The 11,467-nt window shown below is 40.6% G+C and overlaps 1 gene segment (V, D, J or C); it reads right to left on the bottom strand.

Annotated features, from left to right (window-relative positions):
* The window catches only part of LOC119241772 (T-cell receptor gamma chain C region C7.5-like), a 16,821-nt gene extending 7,149 nt beyond the window's left edge, over nt 1-9,672 (bottom strand). The window contains 3 exon segments of the C gene segment in view: nt 8,146-8,171; nt 9,213-9,522; nt 9,630-9,672. Of these exon segments, the coding sequence occupies nt 8,146-8,171; nt 9,213-9,522; nt 9,630-9,672 (379 nt within the window).
* Nucleotides 9,673-11,467: the final 1,795 nt, after the last annotated feature.

Here is an 11,467-nt window from a genome sequence, read left to right as displayed (position 1 = left end):
ATTTTTCACTTTTTTTTTTTTTTTATTTTATTTTTTTTAAATAATAAATTTTATTTTTTATTCCCCCATACAATTGCAAACGCCCCATTCTGACCCCAATCCCTCCCCTCCCGCCCCCCCCCCCCCAAAAAGTGTCTCTGGTTCATAGTTTTTGTTGATTTTGATTTTCACTTTCTTATATTCATTTTCCTGGTCCCTTATTTAAGTTTTCTAGATTCCTGCTATGAGTGAGACCATCCGGTATTTTTCTTTTTTTTTGGCTTATTTCGCTGAGCATGATCCCTTCCAGCGCCATCCATGTTGCTGCAAATTGCATGTGTTTATCTTTTTTGAATGCTGAGTAATATTCCATGGTATATATGTACCACATCTTCTTGATCCAGTCATCTATTTTTGGGCATTTGGGTTGTTTCCAAAGCTTAGCTATTGTAAACAGTGCTGCTATAAACATAGGGGTGCAGGTGCTCTTTGGAATTGATGTTTCTGTGTCCTTTGGGTAAATACCTAGGAGTGGAATTGCTGGATCATATGGAAGCTCTATGTTTAGTAGGTCCAGAAATCTCCACACAGCTCCATAGTGGTTGGACCAGTTTGCACTCCCACCAACAGTGCAGAAGAGTTCCTTTTTCTCCACACCCTCGCCAACATTTGTTGTTGCTAGTTTTTTTAATATGTGCCATTCTCACTGGTGTAAGATGGTATCTCATGGTAGTTTTGATTTGCATTTCCCTGATGACAAGTGATGTTGAACATTTTTTCATATGCCTGTTGGCCATTTGCATTTCCTCTTCAGAGAAGTTTCTTTTTAGCTCTTCTGCCCATTTTTGACTGGATTATTTTCTTTGTTGTTGTTGAGTCTCATCAGCTCTTTGCAGATTTTTGTGATCAGTCCTTTATCATTAGTGTTGGGTGCAAAAATGTTCTCCCAGTTGGTGGGGTTTCTCTTTGTTTTTGTTATTGTCTCTTTTGCTGTGCAGAAGCTCTTTAATTGATGTAGTCCCAGCTGTTTATCTTTGCCTTCACTATCACTGCTTTGGGTGATGTGTCTGTAAAGATGTCTTTGATGTGCAAATCCCGTAGTGTTTCGCCTATATTTCCTTCTATGTATTTTATGGTTTCAGGTCTTATGTCTAGTTCTTTAATCCATTTTGAGTTGATTTTTGTGTATGGTGTTAGGTAGTGGTCAAGCTTCATTCTTTTGCATGTAGCGACCCAGTTTTCCCAGCACCATTTATTGAACAAACTTTCTTTGCTCCAATGCATAGTCTTTGCTCCTTTGTCAAAGATTAGTTGACCATAAATCTGTGGGTTTATTTCTGGATTTTCTATTCGATTCCATTGGTCTGTATGTCTGTTCTTGTTCCAATACCATGCAGTTTTGATGATTATGGCTTTGTAGTATAGTTTGAAGTCTGGGAGTGTGATGCCTCCATTCCCTTCTTTTTTTTTTCAGTAGAGCTTTGGCTATTCGGGGTTTTTGGTGATTCCATATGAATTTCATCAATAATTGTTCTATTTCTTTGAAGAATGCCATTGAGATTTTGATTGGAATAGCATTGAATCTGTATATTGCTTTTGGTAGGATGGCCATTTTAATAATGTTTATTCTTCCAATCCATGAGCAGGGGATGTCTTTCCATTTCTTTGTGTCTTCTTCTATTTCTTTTAACAGTGTTTTATAGTTTTCTTTGTATAGGTCCTTTACCTCTTTTGTTAGATTTATTCCCAAATATTTGATTTTTTTGTTTCAATAATAAAAGGGATGGTTTTTTTGATTTCTTCTTCTTCAGATTTATTGTTTGTGTATAGGAAGGCTACTGACTTTTGCGTGTTGATTTTGTATCCTGCCACTTTACTGAATTGATTGATGAGTTGAATTAGTTTTTCTGTGAAGATTTTGGGGTTCTCTATGTATATTATCATATCATCTGCAAATAGTGATAGTTTGACTTCTTCTTTTCCTATTTGGATTCCTTGGATGTCTTTCTCTTGTCTTATTGCTCTGGCTAGGACTTCCAGTATTATATTGAAAAGCAGTGGTGAGAGTGGACATCTTGTCTTGTTCCAGATCTTAATGGAATTGCTTTCAGCTTTTCACCATTGAGAATGATACTGGCTGTTGGCTTGTCATAGATGGCCTTTATGATGTTGAGGTATGTTCCTTGTATCCCAAGAATTTCAAGGGCTTTTATCATGAATGGGTGTTGCACTTTGTCGAAAGCTTTCTCAGCATCTATTGATATTATCATATGGTTTTTATATTTCTTTTTGTTGATGTGTTGGATAACGTTGATTGATTTTCGGATGTTAAACCATCCTTGTGCCCCTGGAATGAATCCAACTTGGTCGTGGTGAATTATCTTATGGATACATTGTTGGATTCTGATAGCTAAAATTTTATTGAGGATTTTTGCATCAGTGTTCATTAGGGAGATTGGCCTATAGTTTTCCTTTTTTGTGTTGTCCTTATTCGGTTTTGGTATTAGTGTAATATTGGCTTCATAGAACGTGTTTGGTATTGTCCCTTCCTTCTCAATTTTTTGGAAGAGTTTGTGAAGGATAGGCACTAATTCGTCTCTGAATGTTTGGTAGAATTCATTTGTAAATCCATCAGGTCCTGGGCTTTTGTTTTTGGGGAGGTTTTTAATTACCATTTCAATTTCGCTGCTTGTAATTGGTCTGTTTAGGTGTTCTATTTCTTCTTTATCTAGCTTTGGGTGATTGTAGAGTTGTAGGAATTTGTCCATCTCCTCTAGATTGTTGAACTTGTTTCCATATAACTGTTCATAGTAGTTACTGATTATTCTTTTGATTTCTGCTGTGTCCGTTGTGATTTCTCCTCTTTCATTTATGATCCTGTGTATTTGTGCTTTCTCCCTTTTTTCCTTTGTGAGCCTGGCTAGGGGTTTGTCTATTTTATTTATTTTTCCAAAGAACCAGCTCTTGGTTTCATTGATCTTTTGGATTGTTTTTTTAGTTTCAATTTCATTTATTTCTGATTTGCTTTTTATTATTTCTTTTCTTCTACTGGTTTTGGGGTTTTTTTGTTGTTCTTTTTCTAGATCTTTGAGCTTTGAGATTAGGTTGTTTCTTTGAGTTCTTTCTTGTTTTTTGATGTGAGCTTCTATTGCTATATATTTTCCTCTTATTACTGCTTTTGCTGCATCCCATACATTTAGGATATTGGTGTCCTCCTTGTCATTCAATTCAAAGAATTTTTTAATTTCTTCTTTGATCTCCTCGTTAGTCCAGTGGTCTTCCAGTAGTGTGGTTTTTAATCTCCATGAGGTAGGATAGTTCCTTGCCTTCTTTTTATGATTTATTTCTAGTTTGATGCCTTCGTGGTCAGAAAAGATGGTTGGTATGATTTCAATCTTGGTGTATCTGTTGATGTTTGTCTTGTGCCCCAGTATGTGATCGATCCTGGAGAATGATCCGTGTGCGCTTGAGAAAAATGTGTACTCCATTTTTTTTGGATTTAGTGTTCTATAGATGTCTGTTAAGCCCAAATGCTCTAGGTCCTTATTTAGAGCTTTAGTTTCTTTACTTATTTTTTGTCTTGTTGATCTATCCATTGTTGATAGTGGTGTGTTGAAGTCTCCCACTACGTATGTGTTTTCTCTGATGTCTGTTTTCAGAGAGGACAACAGTTGTCTGATATATTTTGGTGCTCTTTCGTTTGGTGAGTATATGTTAATGAGTGTTATTTCTTCTTGAAGTATTGTCCCCTTAATCATAATGTAGTGACCATTGGGGTCTCTTTTTATTTTTTTGAGTTTGAAGTCTGTTTTATCTGATATAAGTATAGCTGTTCTTACTTTCTTTTTTGGCCCATTTGCTTGTAGGATTGTTTTCCATCCTTTGACTTTGAGCCTATTTTTATCTTTTGTAGCTAAATGTGTTTCCTGGAGATAGCAAAAGGTTGGGTTTTGTTTCTTAATCCAGGCTGCAACTCTGTGTCTTTTATTGAAGAGTTTAGTCCATTTACATTTAGAGTTAATATTGATATGTTAGCATCTGTATTTGCCATTATGTGTGTCTTTCCTTTGATTTTATTTATTTATTCTTTTAATAACTTTTTTTTTTCTGGTCTTCTTTCGTGTTATTCGTCCCTCTGAGGTTCTGGCTTTAGTATTCCTTGTAGTATTTTTTGGAGTGGGGGTTTAGTCGTAATGAAATTCCGGAGTATCTCTTTGTCTGGGAAGGTCCATATTCTTTCTTCATGGAGGAAAGAGAGCTTTGCGGGATAGAGTATTCTTGGTTGGCATCTGTTTTCTTGAAGTCTGTTGACTATGTCCCTCCACTCTCTCCTTGCCCGTAGTGTTTCTTCAGAGAAGTCTGATGTCAGCCTGATTGGTTTTCCTTTGAATGTTATCTGTGTCTTCCCTCTTGTCAGCTTCATTATTTTTCCTTGTCCTGGATTCTTGGGAGCTTTACTATTATGTGTCTTGCTGTGTTTTTCCTTTCGTTGTGGAAGTTTGGTGTTCTTCTTGCTTCTGTATATCAATTTTCAGCTCCTTCTTCGCATTTGGGAAGTTCTCTTCAATTATCTCCTGAATATTTTCTCTGTTCCTACATCTCTCTCCTCTCCTTCTGGAATTCCTATAACTCTTATATTTCCTTTCCTCATGGAGTCAGATAGTTCCCGAAGTCTTTCTTCATTCTTTTTCCTTCGTACTTCTCTTTCCTTTTCTGTTTTGGTTCTTTTTATTTCTGTGTCTTCAAGAGCACTTATTCGTTCTTCCATTTCATCTATTCTGCTTTCATTGCTTTTCCCAGAGTTCTTTAGTTCCTCCATTAATTCTTTGATCTCCTGCATTTCTTTTATTTCCCTCTTTAGGGACTCTATTTCCTTCTTCTGATCTATCACTTTTTTAATCATGGCAATTTTAAATTCTCTTTCTGGAAGGCTCAGAAGTTCTTCCAAGTTGCTGTCGTTGCAATCTGGGGAGTGGTTTTCTTTTTGTGGTGTGCTTCTTTCCTGAGGAGTTGTTAGGTTGCGTGTGGTTCTTCTACTCCCTACTGTCTGTTTTCTAATTTGTCGTATGCGTTGGGACACTGTGTTGCTCGGACTGACTGGCATCTTGGGTGAACTTCTCCGCTCCCCTCTGGCTCTTCCAGGAGCCATCTCTGTCTTCTGGGGGAGCTTTCTGCTGGTTTTAGGCAGTTTTTACTGAAGCAATGTCCCTGTTCTAAAATGGCGAAGCGGGATGCAGTCCCTGCGCCTCCGGTTTCAGGCACACTCTTCTGCGCCCCCGGTCTGCCCCGGACGTGGGTGCCTGCTCCCTCTGTGGGCTCAGACTGCTGGTCGGAAGGGGCCTGGCGTGGGGTGGGCTAACTTCCTGGCTGGCCACTGGGTCCTCCAAAAGCCTTCTGCCCTTTTCAAGCAGTCTTAAGAAATTTCTGTTCTATGGGGTGTTAGTGACTTTTTTTTCCTGGTCGCTAGGTGGCGCCAGAGATCTCTCCTATTGTCCTTGGGGGGCTGTTTTTCGCCCCCCCCCCCCCCGTGGGACAGGGAACAGAGCGGGAATGGTAGGGTAAACCTCAACAGCTTTGGGGTGCTGTGTCTGCCTTGTGCCCCACCATCGTGGGGAACCCACGCCCCTAATTTCGTGCCCCGGGTCTCAGTTCAAAGCCCTTAGGTCCAGGATGCGGGCTGTAGCCCAGGTCAGTGGCGCGGGAATGGCGCCTTTTGCACTGCTCCCGTGCTTGGGCGCCTGGTTCCTGCTCACTCAGGGAGGGACCTTCACCTCAGTGAGGACCTCCGCGTCTCCCCGCAAGCCTAGGTCGCAGGCGCGGGGACCTGGGCCCCTGTGATCCCGGTCCGCGTTTTCTTTTCAAGCGCGCCAAGCGCGCCGCTTTCCGCGCAAGCTTACCGGCAGCCCGGGCTGTGTGCGCGTCTCCTGGGGTCTTTGTTCTTCTCTAATGGCGCCTGGAGCTGTTCGCTCACCACCGCGGCGAATCCTGCAGGGTTCGCCTCAGCTCCCGTTCACGGGGTGTGGTGGCTGCAATAGTTCCTTTCCACTCACAGTCCCGCTTGCTGCATCGTTTGTTCTTGTTGGTTGTTTTGGTTTGTTGTTTTCCTCCTCTCTGCCGGTCGGAGAGTGCCGCCTCTGTGGGCGGGGGAGGGGAGCAGGGTTCTGCGCTTCCCTCCCTTCTGGTCCTCTTTTATGGCCACTTTTTTCTTCGGGCAGTTTGCTGGAGTCACCCGTTTATCTTCCGTGTCCCAGTTCTCTCTGGGACCTGCCGCTTTTCCTCCCTATTAACTTTTTTTAATGGGAGATCTTACTCGCAGCGTCTCCTCGCCGCCACGTTGCTCCCGAGAATTTTCTTTTTTTAATATACGACAATTATCTTTTCCCTTAAGAACTCTTTTGTTGTCTTCCATAGATTTTGGTGATTTGTAACAATATTTTTGTTTATCTCAGTGTATTTTTTAATTTCTGCTCTGTTTTCCTCTTAAGGCAATTATCATTAATCATATGCTCATAGTATTTCCTGTATTTTTATTTTAATCTAATAGTTGATTTTCTAGTTTCCTGTGTCTTTGTAAGTGATGCATGTCTGACTAATATTATTTTATTTGGGCTCTTTCACCTCTTGAGTCACAACTTAGATTCTGTTTCCCAGATTGACATGATTATTTCTTTAATTATGTTTCCTATGCTTTTTTTCTTTTTATTCTTCTGGGATTACCATGATAACCATATTTATTTCTCTTTAAGTGGTCCCAGAGAGCCCTCATACTCTTCCCATTTTTTCATTATTTTTTCTCTAACTCGTTTTTTTCTTGTGTTCTCCAACATTGTATTTTCAAGCTCACTAATTCTCTTCATTGCTTCCATTTGTCTGTTATTGAGGCCCTCAAGTGAATTTTTATAATCAACTATAGTGTTTCTTAACTCCATTACTTCAGAATCCAACTGCCTCATATTTTTTTGTTATCTAATTACATTGTTGCTTAATATGTTGGTTTTTTGTTTTTGTTTTTTTTTTAATTCCACCAGCATTTCCAGTACTGTTGCCCTGATTTCTCTTTCTCTCGTGCTGTATACCTTTTCAGGGATTATTTCCATAGTTTGTCTTTAATGCTCCATAACCTCACTGAGAGAGGGCTCATTTCAGGGTTCTCTTGTTCTGGCATTTTTACTCTTCTCTTCTGCCTTCTCTATTCAATTTTGTATGAATAGTGGGGGTAGGTTTTCAACTATTGTTTTTGCATCTGCTGGAGTATTTGGGGATATGGTACTGAAGGAATAATAGGTTAAAAAAAAAAAGGACAAGGTAATAGGCATCGAAAATTACATCCAATAGACTCAGGAATTTGAACTTCCTTCTGTGAGCCCTTTCTTTTGGGGAGAGTTGTAGGTGTTTTGGTGTCTGAGCCTGGGCTGGTTGGTGGCTGGTGTTTTGCATGTCTATCAGGAATTTAGTGATAGGCTTTTCCATAAGGAAGTCCAGGTACTCTGACCCAATTCAGGCTATATCTAGTCTGTGTTATGAACATCACATTCAAGTAGGTCCTCTGTGGCCCCATCACAAATGCTTTGCAGTAGTGCACAGTTGATCTTAGATGTGTGCTCATTCCCCTCCTTATCCAGTGCAGTGCTAAGTCTTAGGAGTTCTGGTGCTAGCATGTGCCTCAGTCAATAACTATATGGGGCTCTGCACCACAGCCTCTCCTCCCTCTTGTGAGCTGTAGTGTCCCATTATTACTCTAAAAACATTGGCTTTTTTCCCACCCATTTCTGATGGCTGATGCCTTTGTGTGTTCTGAAAATTAGTTTTTCTCTCATAAGTTTTTAGCTATTCTTTGAATCAGTTTTGTTGTGTTTATATGGAAGAGGCAAGTTTAGAATCTTCACTCTGACACCATCTTGCTGGACAGCCATACATTATCTTTGATTTAACTTGTTTTACTTTTTAGTATGCAAGCTTTGTTTTCACTCTCATGTAGTAAAATGTATCAATATTTCCTCCTATTTTATTTTGAATTTTATTTATTTATTTACCCCCATGGCACAGCAGGGCCTGGTAAAAGTTCCCTATAGAGGGTCAGAAAAGAAATATTTTAGAAACTGTGTATCATATGGTCTCTAAAGAAATTATTCATCTCTGCCATTGAGCTCAAAAACAATCATGGACAATATGTAAATGAATAGGTGTAGCTGTGTTCCATGAAAACAGGGTTGGGAAACAAACTTTAAATTCAAACTCATCATAAAATAGTCCTCTATTGTTCAGTAATTAATTTGTGAATAAAAATTTGTTTATTCTTTCTTAGTGGGAATTATAAATTAGATGCTTTTTTTTTCTGCTTAGGTTTCATAGGCAGGATGCATAGTGGTTACAAGGACAGATACTGAAACAAGAAACCAGCCCTATACCCCTTCACTAACTCATTGACCACAAATGAATAAATAGCCTTTATATGACTTTTTTCCCATTTATAATACATGTGTATCATGGTAGTGTCAATGATAAAGTGTCATTGAAGCTTTTAATATAAAGCATTTAGAATAGTGGCTGAGAAAGAGCCGTAGCTCTGAAGGAAAAGTCACAGTGATCCTGGGCAAGCTGACAGCAAAACCCTGGGATGAGGAAGATGGTAGGGAACCCACCTAATATCACTGGGTGTGATATTAGGTAACCCCCTAGCCTCCCAGGGCACATGAGAACTGCACAAAAGCAAGTGCACCGGCAGGGCCCTAACAATCCATCAAGTAGAAGGAATATCTGTCTTCCTCCCCCATGAGGAAAGGAGGTAAGCTCCACCCCCCCATTCTCATACAATATATATGGAATAAATAAACACTGGTTTCTTCTTGATGGCCTGAAAGAGTTGAGGAAGCAGGGAATCTTGTAGTTTTAATGTGATTTTATCTCTCTTAGGCTCAAATTATTCATATTCATGTTGAACAATGAAGGTGACTTTGCGGAAGTGCTGTGATGACTGTAGAAGATGAACTATCTGGACATTTCCTGGCACTCAATGATTTTCTGTTTTGAGTCTGATACATATATTTACAGGTTATAGCTGAACAGTGATAAAATAGTTCACAACTCCCTTTCTGTAGGAAAGGGTGTGCAGGATGGGCTCCCAGGTGTGAGGCCTCTGTGGTACCCATATTGGGAAGGATGTGGGTGGGCAAAGCCCTGAAGCTGGCTTTTGTGAAGGTGATCTTGACAATTGTAATGGTGTGTGAAGTGGGGCATAGTAGTACGTGGCTTCATCTTCTTTCTCTAAGAAATTAATTTGCAAAGTGGAAGTGGAAGTGGAAGAGTCTTTACTTGCTTCAAGTTTGATCTTCGAACCTATTTTCTCCTGAGTGGGTTTTGTTGTAGATACAACATATGTTAGATGTTCTATATTCTGGTTAGGCTTCTGTCGGTACCAGTGTATGTAATCATTGTTAAAGTCATACTGATCGCTGATGTACACCTTACAAGTTATGCGGGAACTCTTTTCTTTTATCTTGGAAACTAACATTTTAGGCTGCTCCAACAACTGTCCAACACCAACTGCAAAAAAATAAATGAAATTCCCATGAACAATTGATTGACACGGAGGCAACAATAAAAATTTTTCTTAGTGTCTCCTGTAAATGAAAAGGAGGGAGGCAACTTACAAGCCCAGAGGGAAGAGAAGATGACAGCTTCCAGGAGAGGCATCCTGTTGGCTGGCTGGCTCCCAGGGAGAAGGTAAAAATGTGAGGTCCCTGTGAGCAGGAGGTCTGAGGCCAGTGCTGGGAGGGTGGAGCTGGTGCTGGTGTCTGATGGGGAAGAAGTGGTGACTGGTAGTTTACTGGGGTTCTGCATGGTCTGCTGCAAATATGAGAAGCTCTGTGGTTTCCTGCACCATGAGAGCTGACAGGTGTGGCAAGAGGGTTCAAGATCTAGGAAGAGATGCCTGGTATGAAATTTCACAGGGCCAGAAATATTCTCTTATCCACTCAGCCGTCCCCCCGAAATGCCACAATGTGAGATCATGATACAAACATGTGAGGACATACCTGCTCTGTTCAGCCCCTATGTCTGTCTTTCTGCAATGTGCTGGTAATTCAGCTCTTGTGTATTAAACCTTAACTTTCTATAACACAAGAAAACAAATTTGGAAATTGTACTATCTCATCAAAGCTTTTTAATGTGCCTTAGGCACATGTATTGGGTTATTTTTATGTTTTTTCATTTAACAAGATATTTCATACAGATTAAGACTCAGACATCAAATTTCATTTATATTCTGGGTAACTTCAAGAAAGGGAAGGTCTGCAGTTGCTGTGAGACAGAGCAAACTGTGGAAACCAGCTTCTACTCACCCTGAACCTTGGAACTCTTGTCTTAACATGGATTATTAGCAACGAGGAGCCGGTGTGCTCTGTTACTGCTGCGGCTGCGGCTGCTACTGTGGCTGCTGCTGCTTCTCACCCTGGTCTAGCTGTGAAAGCCAGGAATTTAGTCCTTAAACCCCTGTGAGTTCTTGTTCCATGAAGCCATAAAAAGGAATTCGTAGGCAGACTCTCAGATAAATAAGTGGGGAGAAGCAAATCTTTAATTAGAGAGTAGAAAAATGTTTATTTAGAGGAAAAAGAACAAAAGCGAAGACTCCAAAGTAATGATGCCAAGGAGCAGGAAAAGACGCCGCCATGAGCCCGTGTAAAGGGCATATTTAAACCTTTTTTTTTTTTTTTTGGCCTATTTTAAAATATGTAAAGAGACAGTTCCCTTCGTTAGCTCTTAGCCTAATAAGGAAGAAAACTTTATGTTTTAATTGAGACTGAAACTAAGCTGCTTCTATTCTAGTTGTAACTAACAGGTTAAGAGCAGGGGTCCTGAAGCCAGGCGGCTTGGATCAAATTACAATTTGTGGCTTATTAACTGCCTGACATTGGGGATGTGCTTTCACCTCTCAGCTGCAGTTTCCCGGTTATAGATCAGAGATCATTGTTCTGGCTCACCGGGCTCTTGTGAAAATAGTTAGCATGTACTTAGGCCAGTGCTCACTCCGCTCTCTGTATTCTTTAGAAAGTTAAACCGTGATTATGTAAATTATAGTATTAATTGAAGTTATTGAATTTAAACACTTTCTTCCAATGGTGGTTAAACTCAGTGCAGGGTTTGGAAGGACAGAGAGCAGGTTTTCAGATCCAGCAGACTGGGTAAAGGAGGAGTGTAGGGTAAAGAAAATATCAGGCTTTTCTGCCCTTCCGCCATTAGGATAGATGATGGATCCTTGTCCTGAATGCATGCCTGATGGCGGGCACCTGGAATAGGGTGTGGGCATAGGTAGATGGGATTCAGCTGAGCTAAGACTGTGCTTTTAAGGGCGGCGTCACGGGGGGACGCCAGCAGCCCCAGCCAGCAGCAGCAGAACCTGAAGGAGAAGCCGACGCAGAAGCAGAGAACGCCAGAGAGCCCAGATAGAGTAAAGATTTGCTGGGGGCTGGGAGGCCTGCCAGCCTCCCAG

This window comes from Talpa occidentalis, unplaced genomic scaffold (genome assembly GCF_014898055.3).
Source record: "Talpa occidentalis isolate TD23 unplaced genomic scaffold, MPIMG_talOcc4v2.1, whole genome shotgun sequence".
NCBI classification, from domain to species: Eukaryota; Metazoa; Chordata; class Mammalia; order Eulipotyphla; family Talpidae; genus Talpa; species Talpa occidentalis.
The sequence above is the reverse complement of the archived record's forward strand: the minus strand, read 5'-3'. Positions and strand labels throughout refer to the sequence as shown.